Source organism: Lithobates pipiens, unplaced genomic scaffold (assembly GCF_037356315.1).
Source record: "Lithobates pipiens isolate NorthernLeopardFrog02 unplaced genomic scaffold, aLitPip1_a1.2 Scaffold_8, whole genome shotgun sequence".
Classification (NCBI taxonomy): Eukaryota; Metazoa; Chordata; class Amphibia; order Anura; family Ranidae; genus Lithobates; species Lithobates pipiens.
Genome location: NW_027507903.1, coordinates 484,691,972 through 484,718,298, shown reverse-complemented (window position 1 = coordinate 484,718,298; position 26,327 = coordinate 484,691,972). Strand labels below are relative to the sequence as shown.

Genomic DNA, 26,327 nt, shown 5'->3' with positions numbered 1-26,327 from the left:
CAGCAATGCGATCCCGAGTCTGGCTCGGGGTTACCGCTTATGATAGTAAAATCCCAACCCGAGCCAGACACCGGATCACCGCCAGGGAGGTTAAAGATGTTCCCATGGACTTAAACCTCCCCAGAAATGCAAAAGGTTGCTCTCATGCTGTTTATCTTTGATATGTTCAAGCAGAAATTGAAACAGTCCTTGAAACTGCATTTGCAAAGAAGAATGTTCAGCGTCTGAAATTCTTTAATGTGATACATTTTTGATATGTGGAGGCTCCCAGAAGTTGATAGTTTCGTGCATCACTATATATTCACTCACCCAGAACCTTTTGTAGACTAGGGTTATGTGGGTGCTGTTTTCTGCTAGAAGCTTTTTATTTTTTATTTTTTATTTTTTTTAAGAAAATCTGCATGTGCAATTCTGGATGCACGTAAGGCACTCTGGAGATGCTAATAAACTTGAAAAGGCCTTTCACTATGGGTAGAAAATTCTTGTCTGCACCAGACACAATCACAGTAGCTGGTCTTTGGAATGCCTGGCACTTCTCCTACACCCTTTACCTAGATCTCTTAACCGACTTAATTTGGAATGGCCCTGTACCCACATCTTTCTAAATTCCACTTTGCATGGTCCTTTTGTGTCTGCTTTTTCATCCCTTTTCATTAATGAATGGTATTGATTGGTATTGATTGGTGGTATTACGAGCATCAGTGCTGGTGTGCTGTGGGATGTCAGCGGTGCCAATGATGGCGCATCACTTATTTATAATTTTTTAATTAACTGTATTGAAATGTCACAAAGTGATTTTCCATCACTTTTGGGTATGACTGCTCCTCACATTACAGCTGGAGATTGTTCTGGATTGCGTCTTCCAGGGTTCATCTTAATTTTTTCTTGTTTTGGTGATGACACATGGCAACACAAGACCTGTTCTCCCGTTTTTAACTGAGGAACAGTTTTGTTTAGGCAAAGCAATTTTAGCTGTTTTCACATCTCATGCCATTCAAGGAAAAAAAATCAAAGACTTTAGAAATGTTTTGTTAACAATTGTAATTTAAAGTAACGTTCCAGCTTTCAGTTCACTTTTAAAGTCTCTTTCACCAAGCTGACTCAGACGATTCCCATTACACATAGATGTACAGTATATGCTGTGTATGCAATGTACTGTAGTAACTACAAACAGTAAGTGGTGCTGTGTTCCTCAGCAGTTCAGGTGACTTCCCGTTTGTTGGACCTAAAGAAGTAGTCGGCCCGGGTGGTCCTACACCATTTAGGAGAAACCTCATATTTATATGAAAACAAAGCTTCCTGCTGATTGCCTGAGTTGGAGAAGTTGGTGGATGATATCTACCTCCATAAATCAGCGGAAGCGTTGTATTCATTGATAAATATGCAGAGCTTCTCCTGAATCGTGGAAAATAATTCAGCCTATTTAGTTCTGGCAGCAGATGGCAAGTTGGAAATCTGTCACTTACTGTATGTAGCTGCTCCTATTACAGTACATTGCAGGACACTTAGATGTTGCATTAAAGTGTAATGGAAACTTTCCCCAAGCAAACTAAAGTGAACTGAAAGCTTAAATTCTACATTAATTTTCCTAGTTATCAATCTTCTGGTGGCTTGTGTACAGAGAACCTTCAGCAACCCTATCTCCATACATACAAAACTGCTATGTGATGAAATTGGGAAAATGAGGGTTTCGGTTGCTGTTCACCCTCTTTGTACAGTATACACAACAGAGGCAGCCATTTTCTGTTTATGCTGCAGTGTAAAAGTGCAGCCTATCAATATATGAAAGACCAGTAACATCACTGCGAATTTAGCCTTTCTTCACTAGACCAGTGACCTCACAAAAATGTAACCTATCCATGGACTAGAGATGGATGACATCACTGAGAATGTTTATTGGAGACCTGTGCCACCTCATCTATTCATTAGATAGAAACGTAACAGAATGCAGCCTTATCGTTTCACTAGACAGGTGACAAGGCTGCAAATGCAGCCTATCCACTTACTAGAGACGGGTGACATCCCTGAGAATAAGATATGCCCTCACTAGTGATTGGTAACTTCACTGAAAAGACAGCCTATTCATTTGCTTGAAACCTTTGACATCACTGAGGTTGCAGCCCATTTGTTTACTAGACTAGTGACATCAGAGAATGCAGCCTATCCGTTTACTGGAGATCTGTGACATCACTAAGAATACAGGCTATCTATTAAATGGAGACCAGTGACATTACTGGGATGGCAATCATTCCATTCTCTAGAGAATGGTGATATCATTTAAAATACAGCCTTCCTATGTGTACACATTGGAATTTAATGCTTCTAGTTCTAATAAATTTAGTGCATAGCTATGAAAATATTGATGGAGAGATATAGTACAAATGGGTAAAAAGGACTTTACAGGCACCAATATAAAAACACACAAATAACGTAATTGAGTTTTATTTGTATCAAAAATAAGTGTTCAAAAACTATGATCAGACGGGACGGGAAAGCTATTTACGCTCATGGATGCAATATTTCAAAATATCAATATCTGAATAGCCATAAGCAGACAAACAAACAAAATTCTTTAGATTGCATATATACTTTGTTGGGAATGTCGTCTTCAACAGATGAAGATAACATTTTGCCCCTGCCCAATACCTTTTTTGAAAAACTCTTCATCGGGGACAGAGAACTTTACGATGGAAACAATGAGTAATATACTTATCAGCCATAGGCAAAATCAGTCAACCCCTTGGATCCAATGGGATATATATATATATATATATATATATATATATATATATATATATATATATATATATATATATATATATATATATATATATATATATATATATATATATATATATATACATATATACATACATACATACATACATACATACATACATACATACATACATACACTTGATAGACTCTTAATTATTCAAAGAAAGAAATTGTTTAAAAAACAATGGCTGATCAAACAGGAAAGATATTTACTCTAACAGAAACAATATTTCAAAATCTCAGTATTGGCACAAGCCATTGTTTACACTTGCAATTGACGGGTGGAAAACCCCATTATTTTTTTTACTGCCCCTCAATCCAACCCCCTGTTGCTACTGAGGCAGTGGCCAGGGGCTGTACATATGATGCGGACACAATGTTTTGCGGGCAGAACTATACCCTCTTACTCATTTAAGTGAATGGGGCTGTGCTGCAAGCATGCATGATTAATTAGAGGGTTAACACAGGCAGTGAGATGGCAATACAACAGTACAAAGCTGATATAGATAGCTATAGAGATAGGCATGTGATTTGGACTCGGGTCGTACCTTATATTCTGTGTAAGGTTCATATCCATGAATTTGATTCCAGTTAATGGCTGCCTCTGTGATGTGTAGACAAGTTAAAGGGGTTTAAAAGTTGTTTTTATTTTTTTAAATATGGTATACTTGCCTTCTCTCTGCAAGGGTTTTCCACAGAGTGGCCCTGATCCTCCTCTTCTGGGGTCCCCCTGTGGCGCTCCTCCCCGCATCAAGTGCCCCCTCGGAGACTTGCTTTCCAATGGGGCGCTCGTGTGGGTGTGCTCCTGAGTCCTGCTGCTGCATCTATTGACACAGTCAGCAGGACTTGGCCCCACCCCCTGACTCCCATGTGACTGGATTTGATTGACCGCAGCGGGAACCAGTGGCTCCTGCTGCTATCAATCTGAGACAGCGGCTTGAGCTGCTGGCCTCGTTCTCGTCGCTGGAATGATCAGGTTCAGGTAAGTAAAAGGGGTTCTCCTGCACTACAGAAGGTTTTTCACCTTAATGCATAGAATGCAGTAAGCTGAAAAACCTTAGAGGGTTTTTCAGCTTAACCCTTTCGATACCCTGATCGATTCCCCCCCCCCCCCCCCTCCCCCCAAATAGAATTTAGATACAACAAAAATTAGTGTCCTCTGTCTGGTGTTGCTGCAGAGTGGCAGAAAACCATAGCATTCTGTTGCGCATGTAATAGTAACCATGCATGTACTTCAACTGTGTATCCACCGGTTTTCCTGGAGCTTAAGTCCAGCTTTAATTTGGACAACATAATTTCATATTCCATCTCTTGTTCCTTGTTCCGTTCACAACAGACTCATGGGCTGGTTTCTGTTCTGCTTTTTGACTGCATGCCTTTATGAAACAAATTTAGCTTTTATGTTTTTAATGTGTTTAATTTTTTTTATGTTTAAAATTTACAAGCCCTGCTTCTGAACCTTGCTTGCTAAAAACAATCATCTTTACATTTCTTTTACTCATTCTTAATTCCCAGCTGCCAGTTTCTCAGCCTTTACAAGCTGTCCAAGGAGAGCCGGTGGTTCCTGCTCCAACAGTTCGAACCCCACAGTCGCATGTTGTCCCAAGTGTGTCTGCCCCCATGCCGCCCCAGTATTTACCCATAACTCGACCTTTAGTGGCCTTCCCTCTAATCCCTCAGTTCACTGCTCCCAAGTTGCCAATGACTGTGCCTTCCACCAATGTACACACAGGCTTTCCTGCCCTGCCTGTGCCTATGTCCCCTGGGTTTGGCCAGGCAGTGCCAGGCTTGCCCTCCTCTTTTTTAGGTACACCAGTGCTTCCTCCTGGACAGGCAGTTATTGTTCCAAGCCACATACCCGTTGCTCTCCAGCCCTTGACACAGGTCCCACCTCTGACTGTGCATCCTGTGCCTCCACCTGTTGGATTTCCAACCGCCCTGGGACAAGCTGTTGAGCCTCTGCTTCCTCCTGGAGATGCTGCATACCAGGTACTGCCCTCTCTGGGCTTTGCTGGAAACGTTGGGTGTCGGCTCACATGCTGTATAAATGTATGGGATTTTCTGTAGTGTAGCGGATAGATTGTTAGTTTTAGATAGCCAAGTGTTATGCGAAGGATGATTTTAAAAATGTGAAACTGTCTAGTTTGGGGTTGAATGATTCTATGTATGTCCTATTATCCGATTATGTGTGTGTGTGTGTGTGTTTGTAAATACTAAACTTTTTACTCATTGATGTTTTTTTTTTACCCAGGCCTTTCAACCTCCTGTAGCCTCTCAGATGCCTGTAGAAACAGGCCTTCCTTCTGCCTCTGTCCACCCATCATCATTAATTTCCCCTACCATCCGCACAGACTGCCTGCCACAAACTGGGTACAGCACTGGCTTACCACAACCTTACCTGGAGGGCAGTGGACTGCCTCCACAGGGCATCCCAGCTTCTCAACCAACACAGCCAGTTCCAGAGGTAGGCTGCAATACCAACATTTTCCCCCTATATTACGCTGTCAACTTCTTTACGCTACCTTGAACATTTCTTGCAGTTGCATTGCATGCAAGACAAAAAAAGACTGTTGCTTCCAAAGTCCAATACGTTTTTTTGTTTAAAAATAACTCTTGATGGAGGTGGTGCAACTGCAAGCTTCTTTGTTGCATGACTTATTGCTTTTCATTAGCTCAAGGAGCAACTTCAGAGTCCAAATTGACTTTAGAATAAGCACTAATCAAGCACATCAAAGGCAACCCCCTAACTGCCCAGTCCAATTTTCAGATTTTAGCATGGTCACACTTTGAATAACAAATACCCAATCATGCGACACTACCCAAATGAAATTTTTATCATCTTTTGGTGGTACTTAACCACTTCGCGCCAGGTGGACGTCCTGGGACGGCCTCGACTATCGGTGGGTAAATCTGAATGATGCCTGAGGTTACAGACATAATTCAGATATCGTCATTTTCAGCCGGCAATTCCCTGCACCATAAGAACGATCATAGCGGCTGTTCCACCGCTTGATCGTTCTTGCGGGAGGGGACGTCCCTCCCGCCACCCTCCGGTGCTTCTACCGACTCACTGCTTCCATCGGTGAGTCGGTCACAGGATCCGCCGGCCCCCGGATGATATCATAGAGATTTCGGACCAGATGGTGTCTATGATCGTTCGGAGGCCGGACGCGATGTTATATCACGCACGGCCTCTGCATTCAAAATAACGGCGCCACCTCCGCTGGGAAGCCGCGATCTTTTTTTTTTATTTTAGGCTTCCCAGCCTAGAGGTGAGATATGGGGTCTTATTGACCCCATATCTCACTGTAAATGGGTCCGATCATATTCCTATTACAAGGGATGTTTACATTCCATGTAATAGGTATAACAGTAATCAATTATTTTTTTGAGTGTGAAGTAAAATTAACCATAAAAAAATAAAAGCGCCCCTGACCTGTGAGCTCGTACGCAGAACTGAACACATACGCAAGTCCAGCCTACATATGAAAACGGTGTGCAAATCACACATGTGAGGTATCGTCACGAATGTTGGAGCGAGGGCAACGCAAAACATGTAACCAGTAAAAAAAACTATATGGGGATTTTTAAATACCAAAGTTTGGCGCCATTTCACGAGCGCATGCAATTTTGAAGCATGACATATTGGGTATCTATTTACTCGGCGTATCTTCATCTATCACATTATGCAAAAAAATTGGGCTAACTTTACTGTTTTATGCTTTAAAAAAAAAAAAAAAAAGTTTTTTCCCCTGAAAAAAACATGTTCGGAAAATTGCTGCGCGAATACCATGCAAGATAAAAAGTTGCAACAACCGCCATTGTATTATCTAGGGTCTTAGCTAAAAAAAAACATATAATGTTTGGGGGTTCTATGCAATTTTCTAGCAAAAAAAAAATGAATTTTACATGTAGGAGAGAAATGTCAGAATTGGCCTGGATGCGAAGTGGTTAATCGCATCATGTGTTATGTTTTTTTTTTTGTTATATAAACTAAAAAAAAAATGGAGAAAAACATGTTTGTTACAAGATTTTGCAAATCTTCATAAATTTAGGACAAAATGTATTCTTTGGTTAAAATAACCCAAATTGGTGTATATTATTTATAGCATGTCTTTCTCCTGTTCAGCAGGGATCAGCTGAGAGATTCCCTGCTGAGCAGGTGGATGCACATTACGGAGTCTGCCCGGTATGAAAGGGGCCTAACCTTGCATTCTGGTCTTTCTACAATCAGGACTTGGAAAAAATGTGGCCTTTAAGTACTCTTATCGGAACAGCTTTCAGTCTCGTCCATCTTGTTCCAAAAGCCTTGCCTCATTTTACTCTCTAACATTTTATTCAGTTTGATTCACAGATGAAACCACCCTTCTAGCACCCTGTGCTTCCTTGGGATTTCTCTTTCTGCTCTGCTGAGATCATCCTTTTGAGCCCATCAGACAATTTTCTTTGGTTGACCTCTCCTGCAAAACGGCCTTAGTAGCCACATCTGAATTAGCAAAGTTTAGCCAGTGTCCAATCACCTAAAGTTAATTGCCTATAACAAGCTTGCTTCACTACCCATGAAAGTTTTATGCCTTTTTCTGTTGGCTATTTGAAAGCCACCTTGTTTTACTAACGTACCCATGTAAAAAAGGAACTGGTTAAAGCCCACATCAGGATTATATGCTCATTAGATTGTGACTTCGTTCTGTCACTTTATTTCCATTCAAGTGTCCTTGACACACAATCCTACAGTTTCTACTGCCATTCCTTGCCCTGAACTAAAATTTGAGATCATTAGACTGTGGAGGTTGTGCTTTGACTATTGTGCCTGGAGGGAAAGTATATTTTTTTTCCTGCTTTTCCACCAGCTTTTTTGACACCTGTTGAATATAATGGCTAATGGTGTCGTTGCTGTCAAGGGCAGGGTATAGCCCCCCTCAAAGGCTAAGTTCATCCCCCACCAAACCCCCCCCCCCCCCGATTCAAACTGCCCTGGGCACAATATACTCTTAATGTACCTCTGTTGCAGAAAATAAAAAACTTTCTCCTTTCTTACCTCCTCTATTATCTGTCCTGAAATTTGGTATTTGGGATGGAAAAACTGTTGCAAGTACTTTAGCAGCTGGCCTCTTTAACACTTACCTTGCACCTGCCCTCCCCCTTCAGGATATTGATCCCACCCATCTCTACGGTTACATGCTAATTCAATGCAAACATTGCCAGTGGACTTCACCCTCTATACACAGCCATCAGTAGTTTACCTTCTTGCATAAATCACTCATTTGGCAGTGTGAGCAGGAGCTGAGCAGTCGCATAACAGCTAATGTAGAGCAGAGCTGTAGTATTGAAAACAGGAGAAGTGTGTCGTTGAACGTCTTTAAAGCTCACCATACATACACTGTACAGTCTCCTTTTGGATCCACTATCAACTTTGTAGTGCCTGATTGTATATAGAGTGAATAGCTTGGTGTGTCATCCTAATTATATTATTTTGGTAAATCTAAAGGAGATCACAGGATGCACTGTACAATCTGATTGTATAGTGTATGGCTATCTTTATACACTTAAAATGAACCAGTCATACTTTCAGTGCCATTAAATGCTAACGGCACCTCAAATGCAGAAGCAAACACGTTTTGCCACGTGAAAAAAAGATAAACGCAGTAAACCACGCAGTCACAATGTCCCATGAGCTACTTCACCCCTTGAAGGGCAGCCCATTGAAATCAACGGCCTGTCCTATGCGTGCTGCAGTAAAAACGAGGCAAAAAAAGTGCGCTCTCACTATGTTAGGTGTGACTGTGGCCTAAATGTGAAATTGGTGTATTCACATCAGAACAAAGAGGCTCCATTCAAATCTGCGAGTTTCCAGACTTACGGTAAATGGCAAACTGCAAACAAAATGAGCACTTTGCTGCACATTTTAAAGTGCTACAAATGGGGATTGCACTTGTGTTGATGTTAAATGTTAATGTCACCCCAAGCGCTGGCAGCAGGCGTGCACCTGCATTGCCGCAATCCCAAAAGCAGGGTAAAAAACATGACAAATTCCGCTCTTTAAAAAAAAAAAAAGCAGGAGATTTTGTGGCGTTTGTCATGCGTAGAGCAGTCCAGGAGTCTGTCCTATGAGTGGAAGACAAAAAAACTGACAGCGGAGTATCTCCATCCACTCCCTCCTATGTACTGGTATAAAGATGTCCATACACAATGCAATCTGATTGTACAATCTCTGTGCAATTTCCTTAAGATTTACCAAAACTATGGAAAAGGAGGACCCACTGAACAATCGCTATTCAATTTGTATCAAATCGAGCAGACTACTTTACTACGTAGCTGATGGTAGATCTAAAGGAGATTGTACAATCCAATTGTAATGTGTATTGTCACTTTTAAAGAGGAGCTGCACCTAAAAAAAAAATATTAAAAGCCAGCAGCTACTAATATTGCAGCTGCTGACTTTTAATAAAATCACACTTACCTGTCCCAGGTTCCAGCGATGTCGGCGGCAGATGACGAGCGATCGCTCGTCTCGCTGCTGCCACCGCCGCCATCCTCTGTCAGGGAATCGGGAAGTGAAGCATGACGGCTTCACTGCCCGGTTCCCTACTGCGCATGCGCGAGTCGCGCTGCACGTCTCTTATGGTCCCCCGCTGTGTCTCTGGGAACTGTGTGTTTCCCAGAACACGACGGGGGGGCGGAGCGTCTGCGGCGGTCTGGCCGGAAGTGGGTGCAGTTACCTGGATTATCCAGGTAACTGCACCCCTCTACCCCCTGAAAGGTGCCGATTGTGGCACCGGAGGAGGGGAGGGATAAGGGTGAAGAACCGCTTTAAGAGAAGTAGGAGGAAAGTGGGTTGGTATAATAATGAGGAAGGAAAAATTGAAAAGCATTTTTTAACATTTAAAACAGGTCAAAATGCAAAGCTTCTGTGGATGAGCTAAGTGAGAGAAAAGCACATTGGGATGGCTAGGATAGAAAAGACATTATAAAAGTCTTCTATTTATTATGAAAACTAAAATTCTGCCTGAAAATGTGAACTTGGCCTTAAATTCTCTCTGTATACTAGCTCTCTTGAACTACATAGAGCTTCTTGCTGCCTTGAAGCCTCCTTTTGGTTTTGTTCTTCCTAAGCTTGGAAATTACTGTAATATTCCTGACCCACTATAATTAAGCCTCAGCCCAACTCCAGCCCTGAGGCCGCGTACACACGGGCGGACTGTTCGCCCAACTTTGTCCGTCAAACAGTTTCGGCAAACAGTCCGCTCAAAATTAGCATGGACGGACATGGCCACACACGACGAACGAACAGTTTGCTGAAACCGTGCACGATGACGTGAACGGCACGTACGACGGGACGAAAAATACGACGTCCTATACACTGCATTATAACTTTCGGCGTGAAAATCCTTTCTGAGCATGCGCGCAACTTTGTTTGACGAACAAGCCTACACACGAGCGGACTGTTCGCTGAAACCTTGTTTCAGCGGACAGTTTTACGGAATTTCCGAAAAACCTTGTCCGTCAAACTGTCCGCTGAAACTGTCCGCTGAAAGCCCACACACGAGCGGACTGTCCGCCCAAACACTGTTCAGCGGACAAAGTTGGGCGAACAGTCCGCGCGTGTGTACGCGGCCTAACTGTGCATACAGAGCAGGAAAAGCTATATGTTGAGAAACCCAGCAGAGATTGCTGTGCATTTGTAACTGGCCAAACCTAGTGCCAGGGTTGATGTCAGTCAAAGCAGCAAGGGCAGAGAAGTTGAATAGAAAAATGTGAAAGCTGCCTTGCAAGCATTCTTCCCAGGCTCCATCTTCCATAAACACATTGTCCACCAAATGTTAGCCATAGCTATCTTTTTATATACCTGATTTATGTTCTGAATTCTAACGTCCTTGCTTGTGAAATACAGGTACTCTTAAACCAGCAGCAAAAAAAATGTATGTGGAAATCACAGGTGGAATAATTACTAAACATTGCAGTTACATTGGGAAGCGAAGTCTACATTGCAAGGGCTTGTGGGTGTCCTTTGCCTGCATAGTGAGGAGGTGTTTTTTCTCATGACTGCTAGAATCGCTAATAAATGTTGTCTTAATCTTTTTCAGGGCCCACAAATTACCTCTCAAGTTGCCCCTGTGGAGATGCCATCAGCACAAACTACTCAAGTGGTGTCTTCCATTGACAGGTAAGATACAAATTTGGTGAACTTAAAGCGGGGTCCCACCCTAAAGTGGAACTTCTGCTCATCGGGAGTCTATGCCTCTTCCTGTCCCGGTGTGCTGTCTGCTGAGACACACACGGGTCCCAGAGACAGCGCGGACCATTCCTATTGCGCTGCGCGACTCGCGCATGTGCAGTAGGGAACCGGGAAGTGAAGCCGCAAAGCTTCACTTCCTGATTCCCTCACAGAGAATGGCAGCAGCAGCCGAGAGCTGAGTGATTGATCGGCCTCGGCTGCCGACATCGCTGGATCCTGGGACAGGCGAGTGTCCATTTATTAAAAGTCAGGAGCTTCAGTATTTGTAGCTGCTGGCTTTTAATTTTTTTTTACAGTGAAATCCCTCTTTAATGTACTTTTGCAGGGAAGGCAGCCATCTTTGGGTGGACCTGAAAGCCAGCCTGTTGATTTATGTTTGAAAATTTCCCTTTTACAGCTGCCATCCTTTTGTGTTAACAATTGTGTTTCTCTCAGCGCCCACTCAGATGTGGCATCTGGGCTCAGTGACAGTAACGAGGGAGTTTCCGGCTCCAGTGGTAGACACGAAGGCCGCACCACCAAACGGCACTACCGAAAGTCTGTGCGCAGCCGATCAAGACATGAGAAAACCTCCCGTCCGAAACTTAGAATCCTTAATGTGAGTTCCTTTATTTACCGAACCTAGAATGGTGTTTAAATATAATGGCATCTTTTGTTAGTTTTTAGGTCTTGGTTTATCTTTTTTAACCACTTCCATACAGGGCATTTTCACCGCCTTCCTGCCCTGGCTAATTTTCAGCTTTCAGCACGGTCACACTTTGAAGGACAATTGTGCGGTCACGTTGTATCCAAATTAAGTTTTTATAATTTGTTTCCCCCACAAATAGAGCTTTCTTTTGGTGGTATTTGATCACCTCTGCTTTTATTTTTTGCTCTATGAACAAAAAACGTGCTTTTAAAAAAAAAAAAAAAAAAAACACTATGTATTACCTTTTTGCTGTAATAAATATCCCATTTAAAAGAAAAATTTTCCCTCAGTTAAGGCCGATGTTTTCTTCTACATATTTTTGGTAAAAAAAAAAAAAATCCCAATAATAGTATATATATTGGCTTGCGCAAAAGTTATAGCGTCTACAAAATGGGGATGGATTTGTTGTTTTTTTTTTTTTGTTTGTTTTTTTTAATACTACTAATGGCGGTGATCTGCGATTTTTATCATGACTGTGACATTGCGGTGAACAGATCCGACACTTTTGACACTAGTTTGGGACCATTCACATTTATAAAGCAATCGGTGCTATAAAAAATGCACCAATTTCTGTATAAATGTGACTGGCAGGGAAGGGGTTAACACTAGGGGGCGCTGCAGGGGTTAAATGTGTGTCCTAGGGAGTGAATCTAACTGGGGGAGGGGACCGATCGATGTTCCTCTGTACAAGAAATATCCGATCAGTTCCCTCCCCTTACAGGACGTGGATCTGTGTGTTTACACACACAGATCCATGTCCCGGTGTCCTATCATATACTGTCCCCCATCGGATAGTGTCCGCTGTGTACTGCGCATGTGCAGTATACAGCACACACAGATTCCAAAAATAGCCGAGGATGAACGGCGCCTGCGCCGTGAGTCCAGGCTCTATCCCCACCATCCAAGTGGACATAGAGTTGGAATATAAAAGAGCCAAGCGCAGCGAGGCCGAAGCGTGGCGAGCCCGTGAGGGGCCCTCTAATTTTCCCAACCCTATGTCTGCTTGCTACCACCTCCACCTCACGGCGCAGGCGCCGTTCATCTTCGGAAATTTTCTGAAGCTTCCTCTGCTCCGTACGGGGTGGACACTATATGATGGCAGGACACTATCTGCCAGAACACTGGCTCTGTTACTGGGCAATCGCGGGTGCCCAGTGAACATTGCGGCCTCCAGAATGCGTCCCCAGCGATATGGCGCTCACTCTCCACGATGCCGGGAAGCAGAGGATGTCATGATGCCCATCCGGAGGGAGGAACAGTTCCTGCCGCCGTCATTTTACAATACAGTGTTGGGGAACTGGTTAATCATACTTCCATTTCTTTGTTGCTTCAGCAATGTTTTCCTGCCTCCCTTAAAGCCCTCCTCAGTGGTTTTTTCCCCCCCCTCTGCAGTCATCTCTTGCCAGTCTGACGCCACAGCAGCTTCTCCACTTTTTGGCAGTGTCGGGGGGCAGCATTCTTCCTGTAATAAACAATCCTATAACTGCTCAGTCCTGCAGTACTGTAAGCCCAGCCTGCGTAATGGCGCATCCCCTAGACAGGCTGGGCTCATAGGAAATGGGCAAAATGATGGTGGTCTGCTTTGAAAACATCTGGCGCTGGAGAGCAATTGTGTGTTGGCGCAAGAAGAGGTTAAAGAGGAAGTAAACTCTCCCACTCTGATGCTTCTTTTAATTTAGTCCATTATAATAAGTAATTATCAAACTATAGCCACTGTAATCCAGCCCAAATTGCATATTACTTACTGTTTAAAGAAACTTTAAAAAACTTGTTTCCAGGGGTTAGGCAGCGCCATCTTAAGTATTGTTTTCTGAGTCCACAGTGGAGTGTATTTCTGCGCTTACATTGAGCACTTCTTGTACTTTTAACCAAGCCTCCTTCTCAATCCAATGTTTCTATGGCAGCCCTGCTTCCCTGTTCATAGCCGACTTGTTTTATTTCATAGTATTTACTTGTGCTGATTACCTAGTGTTTGCCTGTATGAGTCCTATGCAGTACTGCTGTTCCATTCCCTGGTTTACACTGTATGTCATGTCACATAGTCACATGATGTGTAGAAGGAAGCTGAGTGATTAGCAGACTCCTGGGAGTTCAGTGCTGTGTGCCTTAGGAAGTCCTGATAACAAATAAGACATAGAGAGTGTGCCGTAAATCAGGGGAGATCTGGGCATGCTCGGTGGCGTTTTTCTAAAGAACAAAAAGGATTACAACAATACTAAGCAAGTAAGGAGATATCTACAAGCAGTGCTCATAAGGGTTTTTATGCTGATTTGCATGGGACAAAGTAGTGGGGGAGGGTTTCCAACCACTTTAAGTAAAGGGGGACCTTAATTGGAGAAATAAAAACCTCATGAAAAATATGGGGTGCTGGCCTGTAAGGTGCCTCCAACACTTCATTACACACTCTTCACACTATATTTGGCGTACACTCTTGGTAGAGCAGTATAGCAAGAGTTTTTGTTTGGATAGAATGGGCAAAGGCTAGGCACTCCTATTAAGTTGAGGGATCATCTTCCAATGGTGGCACATATACTGATGGCCGCTGGGTAAGAGTATTTCCCTCATGTTAGAAAGAGATCCTCTCACTTCCTGTCTACAGAAAAGCCGGTAAAGGGAAATCTTTCTTATGAGACACATGGCCAAAAAAAATGTAAAATCTGGTTTACCCTCACAACTGTATTAAGAACAAAATTGCTTTAGATGTACTGTGTACTGTAAGAATGTTTGGAGTATTATGTTTGTACATGGTATTTTTTATTTTAACGGTGTAGGTGTCAAACAAGGGAGACAGAGTAGTGGAATGTCAGCTGGAAACACACAACCGCAAGATGGTCACCTTCAAATTTGACCTAGATGGGGACAATCCAGAGGAAATAGCGACCATCATGGTGCGTAAGATGAGAGATTTATGATGAGGGTAGGCTATCCTATTAATGTGATTCACCAGCCAATCTCAGTACCTTTCCTTTGGATATCAGGTTCAGAATGTCTTCATCCTGGCCACGGAGAGAGACTCGTTTGTCGAGCAGGTTAAAGACATCATAGAAAAGGCAGATGAAATGCTAAATGAGGATGTCAGTGCGGAGCCTGAAGGCGAACAAGAGCTGGAGAGTATGCAGATAAAGGATGGGTATTACCCAGAATCTCAGGTACTGAAACCTTATTTATTCATTCATTAACTTTTACCTTTCCTTCTCCCATTATACCACACTTATATTGTATGTTTTTATTTTTATTTTATTTTTTTCTGGATAGAAGCTGGAGGATGCGTTCAGAAAGCCGGACCCAGTGTATTACTTACCCCAAAGAGCAGGTAAGCGATCTGATTTAACTAATGTAGCAACCTTTGGAATATTTTTAGAAACCTCTTGTCTTAAAAGTACAGCATAGGACAGAAAATCATAGACCTTGGTTTATTTGCCAGTACCTTCAGGTGATTGGACACTGGCAAAAGCTTTGTTAGGAATGCCTCTAGTGCAGTCTCATATAACCCCACCCACTCCTAGCTAGTGTCTTTAGGTGATGGACATTTCCTATGAACAAGTTTTGTAAACCTGTTTATATTTTTTTCTTGGCCTCTTCGAACAAAACTTCTATCAGGGTCCGACTGTTTATTTCTTTAAGGCTCACTAGCAGTTTCTAGTTGGTTACCCTGGACGTACAGGGGCCAGCCTGTAATGTTTACTTCAGGCACTGGATTGCCAGATAACAATGAGTGTAGATGGCTACAGGGTGCTATATAGGTCCAGGGCCATGGTCCATCCATATTGCACCAAGACCCTGTGGTCAGCAGGAGGGGGAGGACTTCCCCTCCCGCTATTTACGATAACGGTTGAGCGGTTCATTAGCCGCATTGGTTGTTATGAGATGGCTGACCGCTAGCTCTGAAAAACTCTACTGGGGGATGCCTGCAACTGCAGGCATCCCCCGGTAGAACCACTTCAAGCAAATGATGTACACGTACGTGATTTTGCGTGCAGTGGTTAAAGGTTTTTTTTTTTTTTTTTTACGTTACTGCAAAGCATGCATTCAGGTTAAAAAAAAAAAAAAATTTTTTTACCTTTTACAACCACTTTCAGGCCCAAGGGATAGTAATCCCAGTTCCTACAGAAGAAAGGTTCAAAGGTTTTATGCAACAGATTCACTGTCCTGGAGAAGCAAGTGGAGACATATCTACATGTGCATCTACTTTGTATGGTGTTTGTAAGAGCTGACATTGCTTCTCTCAGGTCTAGGAAATTAGTGGAATCAGTAGACCTCCAAGATGCCGGTCTTTAGATTCCTACCTTTCCCACACACCAACACTTTTTACACTTTGCTGTAGGAGACCAACACTTTCAATTTGTCACCCTTCTGTTTAGACTCTCCTCTGCACCAAGAGTCCTCAGAAACTTGGTACACGGATTCCTGGCAGACAAGCCTTGTCCTCTTCCAAACAGGCCAGACCTTCTGTCAACGGGCCCCCCCACGTCTCAGTCGTTGGCATGGTTGTTAAAACAGTCTGCAAGGATTGGGGGCAATGCTCACTCATTCCTGCCGCATTTGAGGCATGAAAATCTACTCATTGGACCTACCATTGCACCTGGCCTACTTTGGTGTGAAAGCAGGCACCTCAACACCTGGAAATATTTTATTGTCCGCATTCTGACCTTGCTCCTGTCTGGTCTGCACCAGCATCTGGCTCTTTGTACTTTAGGCAAAACGGTTTTCTGCCTTGTCTATGCTTTTCCAGAAGTTAAACAAAACAAAATAGTGTAGTGCTAATTAAAGCAAAAATTGTCAGTGTACTCTTGTGAAATCTGAAATAAAAACCGTGAAGGTGAGAATGAAATTTTTTCAAAGTAAAAGTAATGTAAGTAAATCTGTGCATGCAAAAACCTTGTAGGATATCACCCACAAAAATATATATAATAATGTAACAGATTCCCACAAATTGAATAGTCCAATCAAGTGATGAATAACTCAATTGTCAAAATGGTGTAATCAAAATTAGATCCTGAATGGATCTCAAAACTTTAGGAGTAGAAATCAGATGGAAAGATGAAACACTCTTACCAGATATGTTGGATACAAATACCATATGGCAGTGTATCATATCAGCTTATAGCACTAAAACCACTAGCGCAATGGGAGACAGAATCAAGCTAAATCCAGGCAATCAGGACTGAAAGGCAGCCATCCGGAAAGGCAATACCTGTCCAAGCCGATGATTTTACGGTGGAATAACTCAACAGGAATCCAATGCGGTACAATGGAATGGCTCAGCAAGAATCCAGCGCAATGTAGGAAATATAAAAAAAATGGAAAAAACTCCAATGGTGCAGGGCAAAAATGGATAAAAACTTTATTCACATCTTGCATAAAAACAGATTTGACAATGTAATGTGACCACATAAAATGTATATAAAAGCAATGTGGGAAGCATAAGATAAGCAAGCCCGATGCGACTGGGGTATATCTCGGACCCCCCCCCCCCCACATTGCCGAAGTATTTATAGACTAAATAAAAATCATAGATACCAAACGGCCCCCACATTGCTTTTATATACATTTTATGCGATCACATTACATTGTCACATCTGTTGTTATGCAAGATGTGAATAAAGTTTTTATCCATTTTTGACCTGCACCATTGGAGTTTTTTCAATTTTTTTATATTTCGTACATTGCACTGGATTCTTGCTGAGCCATTCCATTGCACCGTATTGGATTCCTGTTGAGTTATTCCACCGCTAGATCATCGGCTTGGACAGGTGTTGCCCTTTCGGATGGCTACCAGTCCTGATTGCCTGAATTTGGCTTGGTTCCGTCTCCCATTGCGCTAGTGGTTATAGTGCTACAAGCTCATATGAGACACTGCCATATGGTATTTGTATCCAACATATCTGCTAAGTGTTTTCATGTTTCCATCTGATTTCTACTCCTGAAGTTTTGAAATCCATTCAGGATCTATTTTGATTACACCATTTTGGCAATTTGAGTTATTCATCACTTGATTGGACTATTCAATTTGTGGGACTCTGTTATATTATTATATATATTTTTGTGGGTGATATCCTACAAAGTTTTTGCATGCGCACAGATTTACTTACATTACTTTTACTTTGAAGGGCTTTGTTCTCACCTTCACGTTTTTTTTGATTTCATATATTGTCACTGTTTAAGTACTCTAACTTTTTGCTTTAATCAGCGCTACACTATTTTTTGTTTTGTTTAACCTTTGGATTTAGTTTTAGTGTTAGCTGCTTTTGTTCACAATTTTTGGTTTAGCGCAGTATTTTTCCCACCTTATTATGCTTTTCCAGACACTTTTGGCTTTGCACTCTTGTCAGAACCCTTATACAAGGACCATTCCGCCAGGCCTGTAGGTGCGTCTTGGGCCTTTCAGCATCAGTTTCGCAGGTTTGCAAAGCTGCCACCAGGTCTTCTATTTCAAATTTTTTAGTTTTACTGGGTGGGTCTTCATCTGATGAAAGCTTAAAGTGGAAGTAAACCCATGGATTTAAACAGTTAAAAAAAAAAAAAAAAGGCATGCCAGGAATGCTAACTGCACATTGGCTCTGCTCTCAGCCAAACTATCAAACCATCCAGTGGCTGGTGTCATAACGAATCACATGTGCAGCACCATAGCAGTTGAAGATTAAACAGGCAAAGATGGCAGCTTCCTTGGCTGAAAACTATAGGGGAGTTTACTACCACTTTAAGCCGCAAGGTGCTTCATGCTGTCACCTGTGACTCTTCCTCTTTTGGGCTTGTTGCTGCAGTGTTCTATGTTGTTGCCTAACCTTCAGTTTATTGCTTTGGAATGTCCCATGGTCTGACTTTGTGCTTTCGTCTGTACTGTATGAGATATTAGGAATTTTAACTTGGTAGTAAATTCTATAACTTGGAATACAGTACAGGACACGGGTTCCTCACCTTTTTTTTTTTTTTTTTTTTTTTTTTTTTTTTAAATATGGTTTCTCTGTATTGATTGCTGCAAAACTTGTGTCCCATGGAGTGGTTGGGGGTTATATGAGGGTGCGCTGGGGAATTTCCCAGCAAAGCTGTCAGTGTTCAGTCACCTTGGGGTATTGGCATATAACTCAGTCTGACTTCCTGTCCTGTACTAAACTTCAAGATGAGGACTGTACTGGTAAGTCAAAATCCCAATTATTACTGTCCATCTCCTGCATTGTATAATTAACACTCCTCCTTATCTCTATTTAACCACAAACAAAGAATGTTTTCTTTTATTTTTCAGGATGGGCTGAATTAATTCAAGCTACATTTTTATTTTATTTTTCTTCTCAAAATGAATAGCCTGTCAATTGGTAGTAAATAGGTTAGTTCTCTACATGAGAAGAAAGATGTGAAATGGCCAGTTATGCCTAAGTATTAGTCCAGCAAGCCTGTTTTAACAGTGAGAGGTGTTTGTACATGTGAAGTGGCTCAAAACAGAAGTGAGTATCCAGGCCCAAAAATCTAGATTTACAAAGAATCAGCTGATGATCACAGTAGACCATCTTCATCTGGGCAGTCCCCAGTATAAAATCTGTCTAGAAACGGCACATCTTTCTCCATCACTTCCGCCTTCTGTTTTCCTCCTTCGTCTTTTGTTATGGAGTTGTGATTTTTTTTCTTGTTTTGTTTTTTAGAACTCGCTCCCGGCCTCCATGCCCAAGTTGTTCACTCTGCCGGTAGACGGTTCATAGTCAGTCCAGTTCCAGAGAGCCGTCTGAGGGAGCCGGCCTTCTTTAATGCACCATCACAGGATCCACAGATGACTGGTAAGCATGCTCTGTGGTGTCTGTAAGAGACCTGCTGTTAGGAGATCACTTGTTGCTGTTTTCCTCCTCTCAGGAAGTCTATTTTAGTTTTGCTCTTTTGATAGACTGTTAAAGTAACCTTTCAGTCAAAAACCTGACAGATATCAAAATGAATGTATCTGGAGTTCCCTTTCGGTTCAACAATGTATACATTAATAATTTGACATGTTTAACTTGTGCAGGTGTTATGGCCATCTGTTTAAAAAAATAATAATAATTGGATACCATTGATTAGCAATGTTTGATTTTAAAACCGAAATGAGCAGCTTTCTACTTTTTTGACCTTTTTTTGACTTGTGATTAGTAGATTGTGTCTTTGGGTGTCTACAATTATAGCAGCCTAACAGATATTTTTTTTTTTCTTAATTTTTGTAGTTCCCACTTCCCATGGCATCGCAGTTACCACTTCTTACGCACCTGGGATGAACCTCTCTCATTCTGCATCATCTGTCAGTCTCCATAATGCCTTTGCAGAGCTACGACAGGCTCAGATGGCTGATGGTCCCAGCACGGCTCCACCAATTTTTAATCAAACTGGACCTCCATTTCCAACATCTCTGACGAATATCGTTGGGTCCTTCTCAGGAGGGTTATCCGGCCTGCCCCCATCATCTACAGCTGCTCCCAGCAGCCTTCAATCGGGAGTGGCCCAGCTGCCGGTGGAAGGTGTTGTGACTCCTAGCGTTACAGGAGTGTCGGCCCATAGCACCATGCCAAGCACTGTACCTACAATCACTGCTGTGTCTACCCAGCCACTTGCTACAGGGGTGATATCTGGGGTTTCTGTGTCCACATGTGTACCTCCAGCTGTGACATCACTTCCTACTTTGCCTCTAGTTGTGGGCATACCTGGGACAGTGACGTCACCCCCAACACAGTCACTTCCACCAGTGAGCACTGCAGCAGTCATACCACAGACCCTTACATCTCCTCCACTGCAGATGCCAGTAGGCAATGTAGCTTGTACCCTGCCTCACACATCCGTGTCAGCGCCAGTTATGAGCACTGTGACACCAGCGCAAGTTCAGTTGAGCAGTAGCACCTCCGCTCCGAGTTTTGTGGAAAGTGTCACCTCTAGTGCTGCTCATCAAGATGTCACGAAGAAACCAGCAGAGGTCACCGCTGCCATAAGTACAATGGGTATGTCCCTCCCTATCTCTGCTCCTCTCACATACGCAGGAGTGGCAGCTTCTGGTATTGCAGCGGTGGCTGATAGTGCACCTATTATTCATCCCACTCATCTTCCAACAGCTATCGCAACAACGCCGATTATATCACAAACAGGTGGAACAGTGTCCACGCCACTTGCCTCCCAGGTTCCTATGTCTGGAGCTGTGCCTGTAAACCACCAGATCCCTGCTGTTCAGCACACATTGCAACATGGTCAGACACTGCCTAGTACGGCCCCCTGTCTTCCTCACACCCATTCTATTGAAGGTGAAGACAGTCTGACAAAGTCTGGAATAGATGATATCAAGACTTTGGAAGAGAAGTTGAGGTCACTTTTCAGTGAGCATGGCAGTGTTGGTGCACAGCATAGCTTAACCCCGCAAGAAGCCCCAATTGGACAAGAGGGGGTTCCCTTGCCTGGACCTCCATCAACCACTGTCTCCACCCAGACCAAGCCTACATCTACAGCACCACCCACCAGTTTACCTCTAGGACAGTCTGGCATGTCTGTCTTAGGCCAAGGTGTGACTCCTGGACAGGCTGTTACCCCAGTCACCTATGTATCTGCAGCAGCGGCTTCTGCAGCAGCTGCTACTGCAGCTCCTGGAAAAGCTGGGACCCCTCCCTCAAAGCCACCACTCAGCAGAGTACCGGTAAGTTGTGCCCTCACTGCATATGTGAAACTTCACATTTCCATCACATAAACCCTAGCTTTTATCATGTCGGTCTTTTCTCGGTATGATCCATGGTTATTTAATTTTTTTTAAATGATTACTTTAGCTGTTTGATCTGTATTTAAACATTTTATGAGATTGGTTGTACAAGTGCCTATGTAGTACTGATTTATTATGCTGCTGGTGTTGAGTGTCCATTATGAATGCTGCCTTTCAGACTCACATTTTATAAATGGCAGCTGTAAGATGGATGGGTTGTAGAAAGATTAATTTCAAATTAGGATGCTGAGCCATGACAGGCAATCACACTTCTGTATCTTTGAGGGCCTAATCTAGCACTGTCCTAGCAAAAGGCAAGGTGAATGACCATAGCAGGTCATAAAATAAACCTCATCTAGGGAGCAGGATCTGCTTTAAAGCAGTATTTAACTTGGAAACAAAAATGTATTCTATTGTAGATTACCAGTCCATTAATGTGGTGGCTATATTATTAATTATTATTAATTTTTTTTTTAACTTTTTTTTTTTTTTTCTCGTCTGGTGATCCCGCTAGTAACACCCGGCTTTTAGGGTGCCTACACTCCACTGGAGGAGCAGCACAGACACCTTTTTGATAGGAGTATCGTCAATCTGGGGAAAGAGTAGTGTTGGATGCACTAGCAGATTTAGATGGACTTGACGAACAAGTGATTGTGAACATATTTATTTTAACGAACATGTCGTAATTACCTGCTCTTTGCATTGGTCTTGCACAGAGCGGCCCTGATTCACCTTTACTGCCCCCCCCCCCCCCCACAGAGCATGTGTTAAGGTAACAAAAAAAACCTCTACACCTACTTTAAAGCAAACCTTTTTTTTGAGCAGTTACAGCATTTTTATTTTCTTTATTTCGAGTAAAGGTTTTCCATAAATAAAAGCTAGCAATTGTAAGCACCCCTGTCAGTGTTGGGGCCCTTTCACCCAGGCTTTCCGATCAGGTCCACCGGTTCTGATGAGGAATACCTGAAAAACTTTCTTGCAGCTCTTTGGTCAGGCAGATGTAAATAGTCTTGTGTTCGCTTACACCCGCATACACCTCTGTCCATCCAGGTACAAAAAAATAAAACCGAAAACTACTGTATCCTTTTCCGTTTTTCCCGACCTAAACCTGGATTGGTGGTAGCCTGCTGTAATCCGACCCTAGAGTCCATTCATAGTCAGTTTCCCATAGAGCTATCACGGTCCAAGTGTGTCTTCCGGACACAAACTGGGCACGGATGTTAAAAAAAAAAAAAAATGTACATTTTGTCCTGTTCGGCTCTGATTCAGCAGGGGATCTGTGTGCAGATCCCCTGCTGAATCAGAGCCGAACAGGACAAAATGTACATTTTTTTTTTTTTTTTTTTTAACATCCGTGCCCAATTTGTCTTCGCAGATCAGAACGGATCAGTTTCCTGTGAAACAGTCCTTACCCTACATTCACACTTGTGCATGTTTGCGGCCCACGTTTGCACAGGCACGGCAGCCCATTCATTTTAATGAGCTGCTGCGCCTGCGTTTCCAACAAAGAGAGGTTTTTGCACCTCCTTTTTAAAAAATTTGTCAATCGCATGGTGCTAAATACCTTTTTGGTAGGTTCAGAAAATATTTGTTGATTTTGCCAGAAATATAGTGTCCTTAGCCATTACTGACAGTTAACCAGATACCTCATACAGTGTTCTTTCCTTCTGTGCAATCTGCTGTAAACTACTAATCCCCAGTCCCCATCCCTCCCCCACCCGTAATGGAAATCGAGGACATCAGCAAAAATCAGCTGAGCAGCCTATGGTGACAATACAGTGAAGCTGGCCATACATGGTTCAGTTTTTTTCTTTCAGCCATCAAACCAAGATTCCCACATTCGAAGTGGATGTAGAAATCTTCCCAGCTGTGCTCTTCTGACAACAGGGAGACCCCTCCCCCAATTGCCTGCAGCTGCTGCTGGAGCAGCTTTTAACTGACAGGGTGGTTGTACAGAAGTTGATGGGTGGATCGTCTTCTGTTCAACTATGTGCAGAAGACCCCCGGAGCTATTAATCAGCTCCGGGGGTCTTCTGACTTCTCTGCTCTGTTCGGCCACTTCTCCCGGTGTCTGGCCTAGTCTCCTGCTCTCCGGCTTCTTCTCCCGAGCTCCTCCGTGATCTTCTTGCAGCTGTACCCCTTACTCATTCACATAGGGTGGGGGGCGGGATCTGGGGGCCCCCTTATTAAAGGGGGTTTCCGATGAGCCCCCCCCCGCCCGCAGACCCCGACAACCAATGGCCAGGGTTGTCAGGAAGAGGCCCTTGTCGTCATCAACATGGGGACAAGGTGATTTGGGGTGGGGGGGCCAGGGTGCCCCCCTTCCCCAAAGAACCCACCCCCCATGTTGAGGGCACACAGCCTGGTATGGTTCAGGAGGGAGGCACTCGCTCCTCCCCACCCCCTTTCCTGACCGGCCTGGCTGCGTGCTCGGATAAGGATCTGGTATGGATTTTGGACGTAGGCGAGTTCCCCTTAAAATCCATACCAGACCTAAGGGACTGTATGTTCCCGGAGGGGGAACCCATGCCGGGTTTTTATTTAAAATTTGGGGTGGCGTTCCCCCTCGACCTGATTATTCTGTGAGAGAGGAGACATTGTCGCTTCAATATAGATGGAGATCCGACTTGGAGGCGTCTTCCATTGAAATCAATGGGTACAATTCGCCTAGAAGTCAAATTGAAGTAGTACAGGAAACTTTTCTGAAGTCGGAGCGACTTCAGTAGTGTGCATTAAGACGGCTCTCATTCACTTACTTTGATTTTTACATATAGCGCGACTTGAGGCGACTAGGAGCGACTTAAAGTCGGATCCAAAGTTGCCCCTGTGTGAATGGAGTCTTACTGGTAGCATCACCAAGAAAAAAAAAAAAAGCTTGAAATAAAGAAAAGATTTTGCAGCTACCGCTTCTAAAGACTGGTAAGCTACAGTATATTATGTTTTTGTTTCTAGTATTTGATTCACTTTAACTTAATCTTTGTATTTGACTTTTTTTTTTTTTCTGTTCTAGAAAATGTCGTCAGAAAACATGTTTGCTATATTTTCCCAATCCATAGATGAGTTTAGTCCTTAATGGCAATGTGTAGAATCAATCATGTGCTTAGAAATGTTGACAATCAGTCATTCTATGTTTTTCCATAGGACTAACGTGAATGCTCACTTCTAATCTATATTCAGCAGCTTGAGAAGCTGTGACATTCTATCCTAACTCTCTATATGTCATCTTTACTGGCTGCATTTCACGATGAGAACAGGCAGACATTATTAGTTAAGTGACTTGTGTATGATGTCACTCTTGTCCTGGAGAAGAAACCAGTGACCTCCAGGATTTCTATGGCTGCCACAACTTGCTAGGCATTATGAGAGAGAATTTCCCAGATGTATTGACCACATTTGAGCAAATACCAGGAAGACAGTGCACCTAAAACTAATTCAAATAGCATGGTACTAACCTTCACCCTTTATTAGGTAAGGAAATATCTAAGTTCTCTAGGGCCAGTTCACACCAAATGCAGTTCTGTGCGCTTTTTTTTCTGCACAAAATGCAAGTACAGTGTTTTCTATGTATTCATTTAAAAAAAAAAAATCTTTATTTCTTTATTTTATATTTTCAGATTAGTACATTACAAGAAAAACCGAGTGCAACAAAACAGACAAAAGAAATAAAAGGAAACCACAATAAGTGGTGTTGGGTTACATGTGTAGAAAAAGTCTCTGATACATTCAGATATCTAGCCTCGTATGATTTCATCAAATTCTACCCCAACCACAAGGGTTTGTGAATCGGGAACCTTTGCATCCAGTCAGGGTTGCCTTTTCATTTATAGTTTACAGCACCTCACGTGCTGCATCCAGCATGACCCAAAGTGAAATGGGGGGATGGGCATACCTGAAACTGATCACCTAGCTTGACAGCAGTAGGTGTGAGTCATTAACCACTTTCAGACCGGGCCATTTTGCTGGCTTAAGACCAGACCACTTTTTGCGATTTGGCACTGCGTCACTTTAACCAATTGTGCGACGTGGCTCCCAAACAAAATTGACGTCCTTTTTTTTCTCCCACAAATGGAGCTTTCTTTTGGTGGGATTTGATCACCCCTGCTTTATTTTTTGCGCTATAAACAGGGAGATGCTGTTTACAACGGCATCTCCCAGTTCAGCCGCCCCATGAGATGATCGCGGGTATGCCCGCGGCGATCGAGTCCGCGGGACCCGCGGCCGTACTCACGGGGGTCCCGACCGGCACGCGAGCGTGCCGGCGTGCTTGCGATGGCAGGGCGGCATTTAAAACTGGATGTATCTGTACGCCAATATGCCTGCCCGTGCCATTCTGCCGACGTACATTGGCATGTGCCGGTTGGGAAGTGGTTAACTGATGTAGGGATCTGAGGTGTTTTAGTCTCATCCTCCTTGTATGTTTCTATGTATTCTAATTGCTCTAGTTCACACCATGCAGTCAGTTTCTGCACCGGAAACTGACTGCATGGTGTGAACTAGAGCCATTGGAATACATGGAAAACTCTGTGCATGCATTTATAGTGCAGAAAAAAAAACGGAACTGCATCTGGTGTGAACTGGCCCTTAATCCTTTTACTGCCAACAATGTTTGGTATATGTTGGCAACAGTAGGTGTTTTGCACACATTTCTGGCTGCTGGTTTTATGTAATCCTAACGCCTAAAAATATTTTTTAAACGGGTTTGGGAGCAAAAGGGTTAAAGGAGAATTCTTTTTTTTTTTTTTTTCAGTTTCCAAGTGCCATTCCAATCCTGAGAAACTGTCCATTGGAAAATGAACACTTCTGGGTGTGCACTGATCCCTTAGGTTCCCTGCAGCTCTCTGTGGTCCCTCCTGCTGATCTCCCATGTAGCTGCAATTTCCTGTATCGGTTAAAGGTCAGCAGGAGAAACCAGTGAAAGCTTCCTTGGACCCAGT

General features: G+C 43.1%; 1 protein-coding gene across 15 annotated transcripts in view; it reads left to right on the top strand.

Annotated features, from left to right (window-relative positions):
- Nucleotides 1–26,327, top strand: part of WNK1 (WNK lysine deficient protein kinase 1) — a 233,590-nt gene that overhangs the window by 181,284 nt on the left and 25,979 nt on the right. For 12 of the 15 annotated variants that reach the window (XM_077468935.1, XM_077468943.1, XM_077468932.1 and 9 more), the window contains 9 exons: nt 4,294–4,767; nt 5,030–5,242; nt 10,863–10,942; nt 11,450–11,612; nt 14,474–14,590; nt 14,681–14,851; nt 14,958–15,015; nt 19,340–19,471; nt 19,886–21,333. In XM_077468935.1, the coding sequence (XP_077325061.1) occupies nt 4,294–4,767; nt 5,030–5,242; nt 10,863–10,942; nt 11,450–11,612; nt 14,474–14,590; nt 14,681–14,851; nt 14,958–15,015; nt 19,340–19,471; nt 19,886–21,333 (2,856 nt within the window). The remainder of the gene's footprint in view (nt 1–4,293; nt 4,768–5,029; nt 5,243–10,862; nt 10,943–11,449; nt 11,613–14,473; nt 14,591–14,680; nt 14,852–14,957; nt 15,016–19,339; nt 19,472–19,885; nt 21,334–26,327) is intronic. The other 3 variants (XM_077468930.1, XM_077468937.1, XM_077468938.1) reach the window with 3 other exon arrangements.